This window comes from Aegilops tauschii, chromosome 3 (genome assembly GCF_002575655.3).
Source record: "Aegilops tauschii subsp. strangulata cultivar AL8/78 chromosome 3, Aet v6.0, whole genome shotgun sequence".
Lineage (NCBI taxonomy): Eukaryota > Viridiplantae > Streptophyta > Magnoliopsida > Poales > Poaceae > Aegilops > Aegilops tauschii.
In genome coordinates, this window is record NC_053037.3 from 145,478,933 (window position 1) to 145,499,396 (window position 20,464).

Consider the following 20,464-nt stretch of genomic DNA (forward strand, 5'->3'; position numbering starts at 1 on the left):
TTGGCTACTTGCACCAGTTGCACAAGCAGCCTCTGTTTTTATTCCACATACCCAAGGGCAATATATTTTGACCTTCTATCTTTGTTCAACTGCAATATCTCAAATCGAAAGGCACAAACTTATTTTGAATGGTAACTAATTGGATCCGACCATGAGTGAGCCAAGGGATCGTTGTACTTCCTCGCTGTCTTTTCCAGTTTCACTCACTACCAGAGCAAGAATACTATGTTTTGGTGGGGTTTCTTCTGGAAACAAAGACAACATATCTCGATGTGAAATGCTTCGACGTCACGTTTTAATGTTAGCCATTATTAGGTTTATGAAAAAGTATTTCACTACTACCATGCTTCTATTCTACATGTTCTTTTTGTCATAGGATGCATGTGACATCATTAGTATTAAGTATGAGGTAGGGGTTTTATGCCTTTCGGTAGATCTCAAGGTCTCATTGAGTTTTATGGATGGTAGTACCAGCAGAGGGGAGGGTCTGATAGTTGGAAGCTACCAGTGAGAGAGAGCAAACATTTAATAGAGATGCCTGTGTGCTGGTATTAATCTGACCATGTTTATGTATATGGGTGACGTGTTTTTCCACAAATTTTGTCTGTTTGCAATTTATCTTTTGCCGAGGCAAAGGAAATGGTGTGTGTGTGTGTGGGAGAGAACTAATATATTTTAGGACGATGGCTTAATTGCATGCAGGAAAAAAGGTTTGGAATGTATATGGCAAAATGAAGAACAACAATATCAAAACCTGGTCTACAGGAACCAAACACCCCTACGATGAAGAGTTGTTTAGGCGATGAAATCATGGTCGATATTGCTGGAACATGCCGTGATGGCTCTACCTAATATCACCACCTTCATGTCCAGCTAGGGGTTAAGAGACCGGCTCTACCTATATGATGCATCTCTGCTAAAATAGTTTGCCTTATAAAGCCAATATCATCAAGTGATCTCATAACTTTCTTTTGAGCTATCATGCTACCATGTAATGAAATATATAACGTTGTGTACTAAGTATCTATTAAATTGGCTCTAAATCGCTCTCACTTTCATGGCTCACTCTCGCTTTTTGCACCATGGGCGCAACGGGTCGTCTAGCATGAACAAAGGGCAAGCATATGCTTTCGCCTTCAAATGCAATTCCAAGGGTCTGCGCCTAATCGTCTACTCAATATAAGCAAACTGCAAAAGCCCCTTGTTATATAACTTAATATTAGTATAAATGCCTACCAAGACTTCTATGGTTATCATCCTTTTGGATCTTATGTAATCCACTAAGATCATCCTGTGCATTTAGCTATCGGTTATTTGTTGCTTAGACTGCTGTGTGGTATGCTTTTGAAACAACCATGATAAAAGAAATATATGCTTTCGTCTTCAACTGCACGTGCAAAGGCCTCTACATGATTGCCTATCAAATCTAAACAGATCACAAAAATCCTTTCCTACATGACTTAGTGCATCATTTTCGATCTTATCATCTTATGTAAAACAAACCATGACAATCCTGTGCGTATGACTATCGCTTGCTTGCTGCCTATAGTATCATGAGCTATGCTTTTCGAACAACAATATGTTAATGCACACTCTTTTAATACTTGGCTTACACTTGGCCTTTGTGCCATTGGCGCAACGGGTCATCTAGTAGTAGTAATAATAATAATAATAATAATAATAAAGCATAAAGCACGGATTGACTTTGTCGGGTTCACCGTCACAATACGCTTCTTCACGTGATTTTACGCTTTCAGTTTGAATTTAAAATATATACACGAGGTTTACCCAAGGTGGTACTAATCTATATACGTGCCCATGCATCAAAACCATCAGGTTCGATGTGTGTTCCTACCGACTTGGGCCTGCAGGCTGGGTCGTTGGCCCAGCTTCAGTTGAACGCGAGAAGAAGAAAAATAAATAAAATTGGGATGTGGACAATGGGATTCGAACTCTTGTCTGCTGTGTAGATGCTAACGTAGCAAACCAATCAATCCAGGCTTGTGGGTATTACAACGTCGGTGTCTGGCTCTTTAACATAAAGCAAGGCGTACTGGGGCCAAGGGAGTTGGACGCTTGATGGGCACGGGAGTGCTGGGCCGAGACGGCTGCCGCGGCCCACGGGGCGGACAAGGAACAGGCCGGAGGCTTTTTCATATTTGTTTACTTATGAAATAGTCCCACCTTGCTATTTTGCATTAATTTTTACCAATTTATATACGTTCTAAGGTTATCAGGCATCACGGAGCTGCTTCGGAAATTAAGCAAAGAATAAGGCATGAATATCTCATTGAGAAACAAAGAAGGAAGGCCCATGAAAAGAGAGAGAACGGAAATAGAGGGTAATTAATTGGAAAGTAACCCGCTGGCAAATGAGATTCATGACATGCTTGATATAAGGAAAAAGAAAAAGAAAGGAAATAGACACTGATTGCGTGAGAAATAAAGAAGAAAGGAAAGAGAGAGGAAGGAAATAGGAGGATTGAGGGAGGATCCTACCAAATAGATAGGACATGCGGGATTTGTGGGCGCCATATATTCTTTGTTGGCCTGAAATTTAGTATCAATGGCAGGCGTACTGACCTCATTCATATCTTATATGAATATAAAAATGATGTTGCATTTTTTTCCTACATGCAATCCTCACTAAATTCACGTCATTTTTTTCTGTTGCAGCGGACAACATGACATGTTTTACTTCCACTTATGATCCTTACTAAATTTGCACCAATTTTATAACACATTGAATGGTATGTCTGCGCATACAATCCTCACTAAATTTAAGTCATTTTTTAGAGGTAATATCACCGGCAGTCACACAACTTGCATTGGATGTGCAGTTTAGTGCTAAAACTTGCAAAATACGTCTTTTTGGTCAGCTAACTTGCGTTTCGGTGCATATACGGTCACTCCATGCGTATTCGGCGCTTGCGTGGCATGCCACGTCTGCATGGAGCCACTGTCAGTGACCGAAGACGCTCTGGAGCAACCAGCGCGTGGTAAACTTGCATGGACCCCCTGAATCTGTCTGTCAGGCGTACGGGCACCGGAGAGAGATAACAGAGATTGCTATAGAAAAGTGGTGGGTGTACAATCTTCATGACAGTTTAGATTTTTGTCTTATTTTCATGGTTCAATTCTGTACAATGTTGTGCCGAAATTCAGTTGAAAACTGTGGCAAAATTCAGTTGAAAACTGTGCCAAAATACTGTCCAAAAATTCAGATTTTGTCTTATTTTCATGGTTCAATTCTGTACAAAGTTGTGCCAAAATACAGTTGAAAACTGTGCCAAAATACTATCCAAAAATTCAGTAAACATTTTGGCAAAATTTAGAACATGTACAGAACATCCAAATAAAAAGAGAGGACTGGGATTCGAACCCAGATCCTGCCAATATTACTTGACAACGTATTGCCAATTGGGTAATGAGCAGATTCTGCTCAAATCTCTCCACCCACCAGTTTTCTATAGCAATCTCTGTTATCTCTCTCCGGTGCCCGTACGCCTGACAGACAGATTCAGGGGGTCCGTGCAAGTTTACCACGGCGTTGGTTGCTCCAGAGCGTCTTCGGTCACTGACAGTGGCTCCATGCAGACGTGGCATGCCACGCAAGCGCCGAATACGCATGGAGTGACCGTATCTGCACCGAAATGCTAAGTTAGCTGACCAAAAAGACGTATTTTGCAAGTTGTAGCACTAAACTGCACATCCAATGCAAGTTGTGTGACTATCAGTGATATTACCTTCATTTTTTACCGTTGTAACCCACGAGCATATATGCTATATTTTGTATAAATGGAGGTATAATATTATTTCGCCTCCCATTTGGTATGTCCATGTCGTTTCTCCATACTTAGTTAGGCTATTCTACCAAATAGAGGAAGGAAATAGGAGGATTGAGGGAGGATCATACCAAAATAGATAGGACATGCGAGATTTGTGGGCGCCATATTAATCTTTGTTGGCCTGAAATTTAGTATCAATGGCCGGCGTACTGGCCTCATTCATATCTTATATGAATATAAAAATGATGTGGCATTTTTTTCCTACATGCAATCCTCACTAAATTCACGTCATTTTTTTTCTGTTGCAGCGGACAACATGACATGTTTTACTTCCACTTATGATCCTTACTAAATTTGCACCAATTTTATAACACATTGAATGGTATGTCTGCGCATACAATCCTCACTAAATTTAAGTCATTTTTTACCGGTGTAACCCACGGGCATATATGCTATATTTTGTATAAATGGAGGTATAATATTATTTCGCCTCCCATTTGGTATGTCCATGTCGTTTCTCCATACTTAGTTAGGCTATTCTACCGATAGTCTATCCTAGGCCACCAGGCATCTGCCCCGTTCATCCGTGTTACGTTCCACCAATAAAAAAACAGCGCCCTCCCGACCCGTCTGTGCAACCCGGTCCAACAAATCAGACCCACCAGCCCGTTTAGGAGATGAGGCAAAAATAGTAGACCGTAATAGCAATCAAACTGCAACCTCCACTGTTCTTTGGTGTTGATCGTTTTAACCCAAAAAAAAAAGGTGTTGATCATTTTAAACTAAAGTTGAATTTGGTGTTTGTTTGTGTCCTTTACGGACTGGAACTGAACTACTACGATGTAAAATCTGGATACACAAATACAAGGCGCAAGCATTAGATTGTGCAGATGTGGCCGGGATCTCAAACGCGGCCGTTCGCTGGTCTGTACATGTAGACGATGCAATTTTTTATTGGTTCCAAGCTTAGGTGGAACGTTCCCGTGTAGTGGACATCGTGAGAGACAATGAGGACAAAGAAAATAAGTGGTAACAGGGATGGGACGCTAAGGGTGATAATTTGTTTCTCCCGTTGCAACGCACGGATACTTTTTTTGCTAGTAATAATAAAGCACGGGTTGAATGGGTCAGGTTCACCGTCGCACCCTTTTTACGGAAAAGTCCTTATACTTTCTAGTAATTGAACCCGCAGTCCGTGTTTAAGTGGATCTAAGAAAACGTCCTATTTTTACAAATTAACACCTGAATTTGTGAGAATTCCCAGTCTCCCTCAGTCCCTCCCCTCCAGCCGGCTCTCTCATCCTCCCCCTCCGCCACCCTCGGGCTCCGGCTCTCCCCTCCGCTTCCGGCCATCTCGGCCTCTCCTCCGCCTCCGGCCTCCGCGGACCACCCTGTAGGTTGTAGAAGAGGAGGAGTACGCATTGCCTAGCAAGCCTCCAGCTTCAAGCGATTGACGGCGATCTGGATTCCGTCTGGATTAGAGCAGTGCAGCAGGAAGAGGATCAGGGGGTGGTGGTGGTCCAGGCCATGGGGGCGGGGAGGTCGGACGGGGAGAGGAGAGATAGCCCTAAGGACGAGGTCCTCGCCGGCTGAATCGAATCGAGAATTCGTCAGCTCCTCCCACCCCTGCGGTCACATCTCTCTCGGAGATCCTCTTCAACCCGGAGTTCCTCGTGGAGGGCACCCGCTCACCCCGGCGTGTGGAGAGGAGGTAGGCCGCCCCTCCTTGCGGGCGTCGCTGGAGGAGACAGGGCGCGCGGGAACATCGGATGTGGAACAACTGCTGCCATGGTCCTCATCCGGCCTTAATTTCAAGATACGGTAATAACTAGCTTGCCTCCAAATTACCTCTGCTCGAACTGATACATGTATGCTTGGTCAAGGTGTAGGTGTAGTGGACTAGGATGGGAAGGGAGGAGGCCGTGGCCAAGGAGGAAGAGCAGCGGGGCGATGGGGACCTGCAATGTGGGAACGAAGGTGTGCACTGGTCGACACCCCATCGTGGGGAAGACAAGAGGTTGAGACGTGGAGTGGCTGGTGCTGGGTGTAGGGACAAGATGATTGGGAACTTAGGAGATAGGGAAAATGATAAGGACAAGTCACAACGCTCTATTGCTTACCTGCTACTGTTTGTTGCTTGTGTCGAGTTCTTTGCCGCTACTGATCTCTACAGGAAAATTGGGGATGCGATTTTTTGTTTTTTAATTTCACATTACTTAGTATATATCCTAATCCTAAATGGAATAAAGCTTGTGATGATAAATTTAGTTGATAGCAAGTCTCCTTTTTGGCATTCTGTCAGTTTGTTCGAAAATAAAACTGGGCTTCCTTTATTAGCACATGAGTTCGTGATTTTCAGAAATTGTGCTGCAGATTTAGGGGCGTAAGGTTGTGCTTTTGAGGGTTCAGATCGGGGTATTGTTTTCATTTAAATTTGATGTATTCTCAGGGTTTGGTATATGTAGTCGATTTCTGTGAGGTTTACATGCCGAGATTTATGAAGGTGGAGTATTTGACTGGTAGATCTCACTCTTTGCAGGTGTAGGTTCCGATCTGATCCTGTGACTAGAAGTAGCCGGGAGCTGCAAGGGCAAGTCAAAGATGAGTGTGGTTCGGTTCAGTTTAGGCAACAAGAGCTGCATTGTGATCATGGCACGGTAACTTGTCGTCGACATGGTTCTCAGTGAGTAATCCATATGGGAGACCCCTGCCATTGTCTTCTTTAGTGACAAGCAGTGGTTCATCGGCACTGCAAGCACTGCGAACTCCAGCATGAACCCAAAGACTTTAAGTTTCTTTTAAGTTCTATTCTAATAGTACATGTCTAGATTTCATCTATCATGCATGTCACCGACCACAACATCCCAACTGAGCTCATCGACCAGCTGCGCAACGCCGGCACTACCAAGAACAAGGAGGTGTATGCTAAACAATTCATCACATCTCCTGTTGTTGAACTGCCTATTATGCAAATTATTGGCATGTTTTCTTGTGGGTTTGTTTTGCCTCAATGGTACTATTCTTCTGGAAGGTATGTTGTCAACTCTGAATTTTTATTTACTTCAAAAATTTCAAAGTAAGCACTGAATTGCAACATGGCAAATTTTAATACCCTACAAGCTTTGCAGATTTTGTTTCAAGTTTGCAGTTCGATTTACAAACATGAAGATATAAGGTTTGTAGTAGGCGCACGTGATTTTCGTTTAATGGTGATATGAAATAATCCTCTGAACATGTGCTAACCTGCTCCTTGTGCGCTTCAGGATGGGAGATCAACATATTCATGTTTTCTCTGGTAAATGTGAAGTTCCGGTCTATCAAAAAAGCGGCTAATGTCTAGCAATCTGCAGCAAGAACTTTATCCACTCATCTGGTCCAACTTACACCCATGGAATTCCCCATCCACATCTCTCTGTTCGTGAAAGCAATTGCTGGATTTGTATGGTAAGAGTGGTCCCGTACATGCATTCTATTGGCTACTAAATTAATTAATTTCCCGCGAATTCCAATAGAATATAATTAGGAGGGCAAGTAATTATCGGTGATAACTACTTAGTTTATTTTTGTAGGCGTGATTGTAGTCTTAGATCTTTGTAGGATTTTGCAATGTGGCTCAGATTTGTTGTCTGAACCTAGATGTTAGCTTTGATGTCTGAATATAGGTATTTTGCAGATCTTCTGTCCTTACTTTACTTAAAGTCTTCAGAAACAATGATGTTATGTCTGAAACCGATCTGAGTAGTGAGCCAAATTAACAATTATTTTCTCTGTTCTTAATCAGTATATAACACCTATTTTATCAGTTCTTAACTTAAGATTCGACCACTATGAGCAGCATTGCAGCAGTCAGCCAGAGGCTTCCAGTTTTTCCTCCATCTGAAGCCTAGCGCTTAGAGATCTTGTCCTCTGCATTACCTGGTATTTCATTTGTTTTAGTCATTCAGTTGACTAAAATCAGCTCAGCTCTTCTTTCGTTTGGAAAGATATATTCTGAAGCAAAATAATGTCCGAACAACCTGAGCTTAGACATACATCAATTTTGGTGTCCTAATCGGGGAATTATGAAGACAGGCATACGTGGAAATGTCTGCTAATATGATAAATATAATGTTAAAGGATGGAAGATTTCCATGTGAAGCTAGATACAACGCTCTGTTGTATACATGATATATATATTGAAGGAATTTGACCAGTCGCTTGATTTTCTTGCTGAGATGCAGTGGGAAAGTTAAAACCAAGCAAGATGTCCTGTGATATACACGAGTGACCTTTGGTGCCATGGGAAGAAAAGTTATGCCAAGAAGATTTCGGAGATGCTATTGACCTTTGGTTCTGTACCGTCCTTTGGCATGTATAGAACTGTTTCTGATAACTACTGTAGGTCCAACCTGGAAGCTGCAGAACTTTTGCTTCACGTGCAGCAAGAAGGACATGTACCCCACTTTGAGATGCAATGGTCTGTGATAAGCAATTTATAAGCAGTACTAATAGGAAGACTGAAGGACATGAACAATCTCTATTTCCAGTCATGTGCATGGATCTCAAGCAATAAAAATGGGTGGTGGAGATAGGGTACAATGGTTGTTGGAGGGGCTCCTGATGTATGGCGGTTGGAGTTGACAAAGATCTGGCCTCCTCGTCACCGGGCGACAGCCTAGATGTTGCAGATGACCTTCCATCACACTTTAGTTTGACCTGAACTGCCTCAGGGGCAGCCACCAGTGCATTTTCACAGACCTTCTCTCCACTAATTGCATACGGTTGTTAAGGACGCCAAAAAAGTACATATTCCACCTTTTCAACCTATATTTTTAATAACCAGTTGTTCGACCCACGCTTTATATATACATGCGATGATTGATTTTATCTTCTATCAAATACTTGATAAACTGCAACATCTTGAATCCAAATGTATTTTTACTTGAAGTCTTGAACGATGCAGTTGATTAGATTTTAGAGTGCATATTTGTTTAAATTTCAATGAACACCAGGTTATTTCTTCCGTTGCAACGCACGGGCATATGTACTAGATGTTGTGGCCGCACCGATGAGAAGCCGCTAGATGTCCCTCTACGTGCTGACACCGAGTACAATTCCAAATTCTTTTGGATGGACCGAGTAGAATTACCTGGCTGCTATTTTGTTTGTACGACCATGGTTTAATAGGTAATATTAAAAAAAAAATTTTTTTGAAGGAAACGATATTTGGGGCTCTCTTGTAGAATTACCAGTGCCGTTGGTGTGAGATACAGAGGAGGGAGGGAGGGATGGAGAGTTGAAAGAGTACAACGACGGTGCATCTTGCTTGAACTGGGTGAAGGAGGGGCCACGTCCTGTTCGCTCCGCACGTCGGCTATGGAGAGAGAGGGAGAGAGAAGCATGTGATCATGCCTAGGATGTCCATGTCCTTAGTCCTTCCATACCCCACCTTCATGTGGCTACTCCCCTCTGTCGTACCATCTCTCCCCCGGTTTTGCATGCCCCAATACTGGTCCTCCTTGAGGCTGTGATGTTGGTGTCAGGGGAAGCATGGTTGCGTTGATGCAGTCGCTTTGCTCCTATTGTTGACAACAGTGTGAACAAAAGAGCACCAATCATTGTAAACTCTTCATTTTCTAAACGACCATCTTATCTTTGAAGTGGGCAAATATAAAAAATGAATTCACATTAAGACAATGAAGAATTTAACAGAGTGAGAGATATAGCTTAGTATTTCACCACGACAGATAAACTCCTCAATATCACGTGAACTTTGAAATTTACTTTATATCCGTTGCAACGCACGGGCTCTTTTGCTAGTGAACCTTAAAAATCGCTATCCACCTTGTTTCCTCAATCAGCCCGTCGACCTCAGCAGAGAGATAAGGTCCTCCCGCTCCTCCTCCCCATGGAGGTTCAGCCCATAAAAATGGTCCTTCAGAGTGCAATCCCTATCACGGGAGCCCCCTGCTCCGCCACTGCTAGACGCCTTCTCCGTCGAGGGCATGTTTGCCGCCTTACGAGCCATGAGCCAGCACTCCTAGGTAGCTTTTGGTGTGGTTGATCACGTAAGGATCGGCCCGAAGACCAATTCAACGTTAGAAATCAGGTGGGATTGGTGTAGACCGGGTAAACTTTGGGAACCCTAGCGCGCCGTTTTGGGAAGTTTAGGAACCCTAGCGCGTCGCCAGGGAAGGAGCGAGATTTCTTCATCGATTTGTTTTTGGGAACCCTAGCAAATCATAGTCTTTGATTTGTTGATTACATATTAGAAATAGCACCAACCATCCGTAAAAAAGGGAAATAAAAAAGAAATTGCGCCAACCACGTGAAAAAAGAAAAAATCGCGCCAACCACGTTAAAAAAGAAAAAAATCACGCCAACTGTTTGTTCCGAAAAGTATCAGATTAGATAAGAAATTGCGCCAATCCATCGAGCTGCCGGATTCAGCTGTTCCCGCTCGATATTCTCCAAAAAAAAAAAAAAAAAAAAAACTGTGCCCGCCCGACCGTGCCCTAGTTTTCGATCCAACTTCCCCCGATCTTCGCCGCCCTAGTTTCCGATCCCAACTTTTCCCGATCTCGATTCTCGATCTCGAGCTTGCGCGCACTTGGGCAAACATGGCAGCGATCATGGCGGCGCGCGGGCAGGGTCTGGAGCAAGATTTCGATTTCTTCGTGGTGGTCGACTTCGAGGCGACGTGCGTCAAAGACGGGCGGATCTTTCCGCAGGAAATCATCGAGTTCCCCGCGGTGCTCGTCGACGGCGCCACCGGCCGCATCGTGTCCGCGTTTCGCAGGTACGTTCGTCCTAAGCATCACCCTGTGCTGACCCAATTTTGCAGGGAGCTCACCGGCATCCGGCAGGAGGACGTCGACGGCGGCGTGGAACTCGGCGACGCGCTCTGGCTGCACGATTCTTGGCTGAAGGCGGCGACGGCGGGAGCAGGGAACAAGAGAGGCGTCCGCTTGGCCGTGGTGACCTGGGGAGACTGGGATTGCCGCACCATGCTCGAGTTCGAGTGCCGCTTCAAGGGCATCGAGAAGCCCTCCTACTTCGATCAGTGGATCAATCTGAGGATCCCCTTCCAGGCAGCGCTCGGCGGCGGAGGGCGGGTCAACCTGCAGGAGGCGGTCCGGGCGGCGGGGCTGGACTGGGAGGGCCGCCTGCACTGCGGGTTGGACGATGCGCTCAACACGGCGCGGCTGCTTGCTGAGATCATGCGGCGCAGGGTCAAGATCACCATCACCGGCTTGCTGGCGCCGCCGCCGCCGATCCAGCAGAAGCAGCAGCCTGGCACAAGCCCTTGCGGTGGCTCACCGGCGCTGGCGCCGCCGCCGATCCAGCAGAAGCAACAGCCTGGCACAAGCCCTTGCGGTTGCTCACCGGCGCTGGCGCTGCCACCGATCCAGCAGCAGCCGCCTCGCACAGGCCCTTGCAGTGGCACATTTGCGCTGGTGCCGGCGCAGGTGCCGATCCAGCAGAAGCAGCAGCCGCCGCCGCAGCCTCACATAATCAGCCCCTGCGGTGGCTCCTCCGCGACGTGCTTCTCGTACTGCGGGGTGGCGACCAGAGGAGCCATGGAGCCAGGGCCGATGCGGTCTGGATGCGCCAACTTGACGCCGGCCATGGGATCTTACTTCCTGTGGAGCAACTGAACCAATGATCCGTGAGGCTGGGATTCAGAATCCAGTGTCGCTCAGCTGCTAGTGTTGATCGTCCTAGCCATCAGAATCAGAGTGTAGCTCAGCTGTTTCTACTATACTCTACTCTAGGTGTGATTGTTCACTGAAATCGAACATCACCAATGGGGCATGTAATTGGTGTCTGAATTATTAGTAGCATCAATATAAATTTAGTTATAGTTATTACTACTGTTAATAGAAGATTTGTTTTACCTTCAGTACTGAGCAAACGGCCAACGATTGACCTGTTAGTGACATTGATAAATTTCTGAAGAAGGCTACAATTCCAGTCGACAATGCAAACGGAAAGTCATCCTCCGATGAATCCCCCCGCTCCGCCGAGGGGCGACCGATGCCAAGGAGAGGGATGGTCTCTCTCCAAGGCACATTCGTCAGCATCGAACAAGGCGGTGTTAGAACCTTATATCAAGATTGAAAAATAAAACAGCCAACTGTAGATTTCTGAGATAAGAGCTACTCCCTCTGTTCCATATTACTCGTTGCTGATTTAGTACTTTGTACTAAATCAGCGAAGCGACGAGTAATACGGAACGGAGGGAGTAATAATTTGCTGTACATATTTAGCACGTGGTGCTGGAAGTCCTGGGGGTACAGTTAAAAGCCGAAGTTGTTGTAATAGTATGGCACTTCTGTTGTCCAGAAATTGAACAGTTTTGGAAGCTAGTTCCTTTTATCCACTTTCAGTTCCTCTTGAGTTTGAGCTCTTTGAGGCTTGCTTGGTTCATTGTCCCCTGTTGTTAAAAAAATAAACTCTAGAGGAAAATAGGCAGAACTTTCATCGTATTTTCAGCGACATAAACCTGAATGATTTTGAATCTGATTTGTTGCTCTGATAGAATTATCGGCGTCCAAAATCCAGCTGCTAACAGAGACTTCTTGTCCATCCAGCATGTTCAGGAGCTGTTGCTTGTATTGCATCGCTCATTTTTCAGAACAAACAAGAGAAATTTCCAGCTGGAGTATTTATTTCCTTTAATGCCACATGTGCGAGTTATGCATGATTAGGGCCTACAGTACATATTCTTGATGTAATTGGTGTCTGAATTATTATCATCAACAATATTAATTTCGTTTTAATTATATTACTACTATTAATAGATGATCTGTTTTACCTTCTCTATGGATTTCTTCAGTACTGAGCAACAGGCCAACGATTGACTTGTCAGTGACATTGATAAATTTCTGAAGAAGCTACTATTCCAGTCGAGAATGCAAACGGAAATTCATCCTCCGATGAAGCCCCCTGCTCCGCCGAGGGGTGACCGATGACGAGGAGAGGGATGGTCTCTCTCCAAGCCACATTCGTCAGCATCGAACAAGGCGGTGTTACTGTGTTAGATATGACCATCATAGAGGCAACTTTAATCAAGATTGAAAAATGAAACAGCCAACTGTAGATTTCTGAGATAAGAGCTGATTCAAATAATTTGCTGTATATATTTACAGTATAAAACCGAAGTTGTTGTAATTTTGTTGTCCAGAAATTGAACAGTTTTGGAAGTTCTTTTCTTTTATCCACTATCAGTTCCCCTTTGAGTTTGAGCCTTTTCAGGCTTGCTTGGTTGATTGTTCCCTGTTGTGAAAAAAATAAATTCCGGAGGAAAATAGGTACTGTAACTTTCATCATATTTTCAGCGACATAAACCCGAGCTATTTTGAATCTGGTTTGCTGCTCTGATAGAATTATTGGCATCCAAAATCCAGCTGCTGACAGAGACTTCTTGTCCATCTAGCATGTTCAGGAGCTGTTGTTTGCATTGCATCACTCATTTTTCAGAACAAACAAGAGAAATTTCCAGCTGGAGTATTTATTTCCTTTAATGCCACATGTGCAAGTCATGCATGATTAGGGCCTACATGGATAAATGGATGGTGGTGCAGTTGGGAGAAGATGAAGGCCGCCGTTTTCAGATGACAGCTCAGCTCATAGACAAGAGAATACTGGAGTTGAACAAATGATTTCTTCAGTTTTCATACTATAAATAATACCAGTACATGTGCTCTGAGGCGTTCCATGTGGAATGTTTGCAGCAGAAGCTAAGACAAATTGTACCGGTGTAGATATTTGTTGATAAACATGGCTTGCGAGGGGCAAAATGGACAAATTTGACCTCAGGGTCAAAGTATTTCACAAACTGAACCGTCGGCGAAACTAATTCATTCAGCTGACCCTTTTGTGCAGCGCCCGATAGTAAGGCAGTGCACTCTACAGTGCAGCGTCTTATTGACACCCCGGGGCTAGGCCCGGCCCTACCCCTGGTCGTGCAGTGCCTAGCCGACAGGCGCCACACTTGCCAGGTGTAGCACCTATGCGTAAGGCACCATACTTGTGAAGTGCAGCGCCTGCCCCCCCCCCCCCCCACACACCCAACCAACCCCCACGACATATTTGTTCCCCCCCTCCCCGATTTCCTGTGACGCCCCCGATTTGATCGTACAATAATCATGCACGCAATGTGTACGACCAAGATCAGGGACTCACGGGAAGATATCACAACACAACTCTAAAACATAAATAAGTCATACAAGCATCATAATACAAGCCAGGGGCCTCGAGGGCTCGAATACAAGTGCTCGATCATAGACGAGTCAGCGGAAGCAACAATATCTGAGTACAGACATAAGTTAAACAAGTTTTGCCTTAAGAAGGCTAGCACAAAAGTAGCAACGATCGAAGAGGCAAGGCCTCCTGCCTGGGACCTCCTAACTACTCCTGGTCGTCGTCAGCGGCCTGCACGTAGTAGTAGGCACCTCCAGTGCCGTAGGTGTCGTCGTCGACGGTGGCGTCTGGCTCCTGAACTCCGACATCTGATTGCGACAATCCGGTATAGAAAGGGGAAAAGAGGGAGAAAAGCAACCGTGAGTACTCATCCAAAGTACTCGCAAGCAAGGAGCTACACTACATATGCATGGGTATATGTGTAAAGAGGCATATCAGTGGACTGAACTGCAGAATGCCGGAATAAGAGGGGGATAGCTAGTCCTGTCGAAGACTACGCTTCTGGACATCTCCATCTTGCAGCATGTAGAAGAGAGTAGATTGAAGTCCTCCAAGTAGCATCGCATAGCATAATCCTACCCGGTAATCCCCTCCTCGTCGCCCTGTTAGAGAGCGATCACCGGGTTGTATCTGGCACTTGGAAGGGTGTATTTTATTCAGTATCCAGTTCTAGTTGTCATAAGCTCAAGGTACAACTCCGGGTCGTCCTTTTACCGAGGGACACGACTATTCGAATAGATAAACTTACCTGCAGGGGTGCACCACATAACCCAACATGCTCGATCCCAATTGGCCGGACACACTTTTCTGGGTCATGCCCGGCCTCGTAAGATCAACACGTCATAGCCCCACCTAGGCTCAACAGAGAGGTCAGCACGCCGGTCTAAACCTATGCGCGCAGGGGTCTGGGCCCATCGCCCTATGCACACCTGCACGTTGCGAACGCGGCCGCGAGCAGACCTAGCAACCCACACGATCACAACGGTTACGTCAAAGCGGTCCAACACGGCGCGCGCCACTCAGTCGCTGACGTCAAAAGAGCTTCGGCTGATACCACGACGTCGGGATACCCATAACTACTCCCACGTAGATGGTTAGTGCGTATAGACCAAATGGCCAGACTCAGATCAAATACCAAGATCTCGTTAAGCGTGTTAAGTATCCGCGAACGCCGACCAGGGCCAGGCCCACCTCTCACCTAGGCGGTCTCAACCTGCCCTGTCGCTCCGCCACAAAGATCCACTTGCGGGTACTCCTACGAGCCGACCCGACTTTAGTCATCACATGTGTCATGTATATAGTATATAAGTATATGCCCGTGATCACCGCCCAGGTGATCACGGCCTGATAGTATAGCACAGCAGACGGACAAGAATGTAGGGCCACTGATGGAAATCTAGCATCCTATACTAAGCATGTAGGATTGCAGGTAAAGGTAGTAACAATAGTAGCAAGGATAGGCTATGCATCAGAATAGGATATCGAAAAGCAGTAACATGCTACACTACTCTAATGCAAGCAGTAGAGATTAGAGTAGGCGATATCTGGTGATCAAAGGGGGGGGCTTGCCTGGTTGCTCTGGCAAGTAGGAGGGGTCGTCGACTCCGTAGTCGAACTGGGCAGCAGCAGTGTCGGTCTCGTAGTCTACCGGAGAGAAGAGGGGGAAGAAACAGTAAATACAAGGCAAACATAAGCATGACGATGCGTGACATGACAATGAGCGGTGCTAGGGGTGCCCTAACGCGACAGTAGGTGGTACCGGTGAAGGGGGGGGGCATCCGGGAGGTATGCCCGATGTTCCGCGTTTTCGGACAGACGGATCGGAGGGGGAAAGTTGCTAGTTCGATAGGTTAGGGAGGTGCGGTGGATGAACGGACTGCGTAGTCGGATTCGTCTCGTCGTTCTGAGCAACTTTCATATAGAAAACATTTTCATCCGAGTTACGGTTTAAAAGATATGAATTTTCAAAGTTTATTTGAATTTCTGGAATTATTTATATTAAGAAAAATGAATTATGACGTCAGCATGAGGCAATGCTGACGTCAGCAAGTCAACAGGTCGGCTGACCAGTCAAACCAGACAGGTGGGTCCAGTGGGACCCACATGTCAGCCTCTGTTTGTCTAATACTTAATTAAACTAATCTAACAGTATAATTAGAGGGATGGGCCCCACATGTCAGTGAGTGTTTAGCTAAACTAATTATTTTTATTTATAAAACATTTTCTTTTTCTTTATTTTTTTTAATTTCTGCGGCGGGGCCCGCATGTCAGTGACTGGGCCTGCCCAGTCAGCAGTTGACTGGGTCAACCCAGTCAACTGGGGCCCGTGGGGGCCACTGTCAGTGACCCAGGGGTGGCCCCAGGTGTGCCACGTCGGCGGCCGGCGCCGGAGCAACGCCGGCGACCGAAAACACGGCGGAGGCGCTCGGGACCTCGCCGGAATCCACGTACAGGGCACCGTTCAGGGAGTTTTTGGTCGCGTTCGAAAGCTACGGCTGCGCCGCGTCCAACGGTGGTGGTTGTGGCGGCAGGGGTGACCGGAATCGAGCGCGGCGAGCTCATCGGCGGACGACCGGAGTCGGACGCCAGAGGAAAAGGGCGACGCAGCATGCTAGCGAGCGAACGGAGAGGCTAGGTGGGACGTGCGTTAGGAGGCGAATGCAACGGGCGCTGGCCCGTGACCATTTGGTCACCGGAGGCACGCCGGCGATGAGCGCAGGCGGCAGCGCGTTCGGGCGCTCAACGGAGGCTATGCTAGGAGGCACGGGGAGGCACGGGCGTGGGCTCGTTGGGCTCCTGGGAGCTCCAGGAGTTTGACTACGAGCTCGGACGCGAGCTCAGGCCACGGTAGCCACGGCGGCGAGGTGATATGCGGCGGCGAGCTCAAAGCAACGGCGACGAGCTAGCTAGGGAGGCTCACGCAGTGCGAGGAGGGGAATGGAGGGAGGGAGGAGCTCACCGAGCGGCTACGTAAAGCCTGCGACAGCTTAGGAGCGCAGAGGTGGCCGGAGACGACGGCGGTCACCGACGCCCGAGGCGGAAGGGGGCGGCTCGATCCGCTGCCTGCGGTGCTCCCCGGCTTGCGTTCGTGGATGGGGACGAGGAAGCCGACGACGGCGGAGCTGCTGGACAGGTTGGCGAGGCGAGGCGAGGTTGGTTGCCGCGGTTGCGACGGCGGACGGCGACGGAGGCGCTCGGGATGATGGGGGGGGAGCACGGAGCGGCGCGAAGGAGAGGGGATGAGGGAGGCGCAGGGGCCGAGAGTGAGCGGGGTGAGTGGGAGAGAGACCCGAGGAGGCGCGGGGGCTGGCGCCCTTATCCCCTCCGGCGTCGGTGCCGGCGAGGTGGTCGGGCGGCAGCGCGCCCCTGTTCCGACCCGGTCGGGGGAACAGGAAGGGGACGCGGGGGTGAGTTGGGCTGGGCCGGGGTTCGGTCCAGACGGGCCACGGGTCCAGTGGGGGGGGGGAAAGGGCTTTTCCTTTTTCTTTTTTTTCTTTCTGTGATCTGTTTTCTATTTTCTGTTTTCCTTTTATTTGTTTATTTTCTTTTCTGTTTTATTTCTTTTAAAAGTAATTAGGTATTTTATAAAAATGTGTTTCCTCCACCATAATTACCAGTGTATTATTTAGCACCCACTGAACATTTTTGTTTGAATTTTTGAAAACTTTTATTTTCCACTTTTAAATTTAATTGAAGTTTGAACTAGGAGTTTGACAAGGTTGTGGTTCAAATGTGATCAAGCCCTGTTTAGCAACATGATTAGCTTAATCACAGGGGGTTACTATAGCATGATTCTCAGAGTGTTACAAATCTCCTCCACTACAAGAAATCTCGTCCCGAGATTTAGGAGGTAGAAGGAAACAGTGCGGGGTATTCTTCGCGCAGACGATCCTCTCGTTCCCAAGTGGCCTCATCTTCAGAATGGTGCGACCACTGGACTTTGAGAAACTTGATCGCCTTCTGACGTGTGCGGCGTTCAGCTTGGTCGAGAATGCGGACCGGATGCTCCTTATAGGAGAGGTCTTGCTGCAATTCGAGCACTTCGTGATCCACAGCTCGGATTGGATCCTTGAAGCAACGGCGGAGCTGTGACACATGGAACACATCGTGAACCTGAGAAAGGTTCGGCGGTAGCTCCAGTTGGTATGCCACTTTTCCACGCCTTTCGAGAATAGTGAATGGGCCAATATAGCGAGGAGCTAGTTTGCCCTTGATCCCGAAGCGGTGAGCACCCTTCATAGGTGTGACTCGAAGATAAGCCTTTTCGCCAGGTTGATAGACCATGTCTTTATGATGACGGTCATACTGACTCTTCTGACGTGACTGAGCAGTCTTGAGATTCTCGCGAATAATGCGGACTTGTTCTTCGGCATCTTGGATAATATCCGGACCGAAGAGTGGACGTTCCCCAGTTTCTGACCAGTTCAGGGGGGTTCGGCACTTTCGTCCATATAACACTTCGAAGGGGGCCATCTTCAGACTAGCTTGATAGCTATTATTATAAGAGAACTCAGCATACGGGAGAGATTCCTCCCATTTCTTGCCGAAGCAAATAACGCAAGCTCGAAGCATGTCTTCGAGAACTTGATTGACGCGTTCAACTTGTCCTTGCGATTGAGGATGAAACGCAGTACTAAATGACAGATGAGTGCCCATAGCTTCTTGGAAACTTGCCCAGAATCTTGAAGTGAATAAGCTACCACGGTCTGAACTGATAACCAATGGAATACCGTGGAGTGAAACAATCCTGGACATATAGAGCGTTGCCAACTGGCTAGCAGTGATCGTTTCTTTGACTGCCAGGAAATGTGCAACTTTGGAAAGCCGGTCAATGACGACAAGAATAGCATCATTACCTTTCTGCGATTTGGGAAATCCAGTGACGAAGTCCATCTCAACATGGTCCCATTTCCATTCAGGAATAGAGATAGGTTGCAGAGTTCCAGCAGGCCTTTGATGTTCTGCTTTGATACGACGGCAAACGTCACACTCAGCAACATAACGAGCAATGTCTTGCTTCATATTAGTCCACCAGAATCTCTGACGGATATCTTGATACATCTTTGTACTACCAGGATGGATACATAGAGGCGTATCATGGGCTTCTTTCATAACTTCCTGTGTCATATCCAGGTTTTTCTCTGCACATGGCACCACTAGGCGGCCCTTGAAGTATAGGGCGCCATCTTCAGAAATGGTGAAGAATGAGGGCTTTCCTTCTGCGAGGTAGCGCTTAATCTTGTGGGCTTCAGAGTCATACCCCTGTATTCTCTTGATGGAGTCCAGGAGATCTGGTTCGACGACCAGGGTATTGAGGGAACCCTGGGGAACAACACGGAGGTTCATCTTGCGGAACTCCTTAGGAGGGGGAGCGAGTGCACCCGGAGGAACAATATGGAGGTTCAGTTTCCTGAATTCTTCAACAAGCGAGGGCTGAACTTTATGAACCTGGAGGTGGTTGCAGTAAGACTTGCGGCTCAAGGCATCAGCCATTACATTAGCCTTGCCTGGAGTATAGGAAATACCCAAGTCAAAGTCTGCAACAAGCTCCATCCATCTCTGCTGACGGAGGTTCAGATCTGGCTGAGTAAACAGATACTTCAGACTTTGGTGGTCAGTGAAGATCTCGCAACGATTACCGAGAAGGTAATGTCGCCACTGCTTCAGCGCATGTATGACAGCAGCAAGTTCGAGGTCGTGAACTGGGTAGTTCTCTTCGTGAGGGCGCAATTGTCGAGAGGCATAAGCAATCACTTTGCGGTCTTGCATTAGGACACAGTCTAATCCTTGACGGGAAGCGTCGCAATAGATGACGAAGTCCTTCTTAGTATCAGGTGGAGCTAGAACTGGGGCAGAAGTCAACTTGTCTTTGAGTGCCTGGAAACTTTCCTGACATTTGTCTGTCCATTGGAACTTGACACCCTTATGCAACAGGTTAGTCAGAGGCCTGGCGATCTTAGAGAAGTTCTCGACGAATCGACGGCAATAGCTGGCGAGACCGAGAAAACTTCTGACTTGCTTAACGTTCTTGGGAGGAGTCCAATCAAGAATAGCCTGAACTCGTTCAGGGTTGACGGCAATACCATCCTTAGAGATGACATGCCCAAGATAGGTTACTTCGGGTAGCCAGAATTCACATTTAGAGAACTTGGCATATAGTTGATGTTCTCGTAGCTTTTCCAGCACAAGACGAAGATGTTCAGCATGTTCTTCTTCGTTCTTGGAAAATCAGGATATCATCCAGATAAACCACGACGAACTTGTCGAGGTAATCCATGAATATGTAGTTCATCAGACGAGAGAAGGTGGCTGGAGCATTGGTTAAACCGAAAGACATGACGGTGTACTCGTATGAACCATAGCGAGTCACGAAGGCGGTCTTTGGGATATCCTCTTCGCGAACACGGATCTGGTGGTAGCCCAACCTCAAGTCGAGCTTAGAGAACACTGACGAACCCGCCAGTTGATCATACAGATCATTGATCCGAGGA

At 46.9% G+C, this 20,464-nt stretch overlaps 1 protein-coding gene across 1 annotated transcript; it reads left to right on the forward strand.

Moving 5' to 3' along the window:
• Positions 1-10,161: 10,161 nt before the first annotated feature.
• On the forward strand, positions 10,162-11,645 carry LOC109738494 (uncharacterized). Its single transcript, XM_020297587.4, has one exon. The coding sequence runs from the start codon at positions 10,388-10,390 to the stop codon at positions 11,423-11,425; it is 1,038 nt and encodes a 345-aa protein (XP_020153176.1). The 5' UTR covers positions 10,162-10,387; the 3' UTR covers positions 11,426-11,645.
• Positions 11,646-20,464: the final 8,819 nt, after the last annotated feature.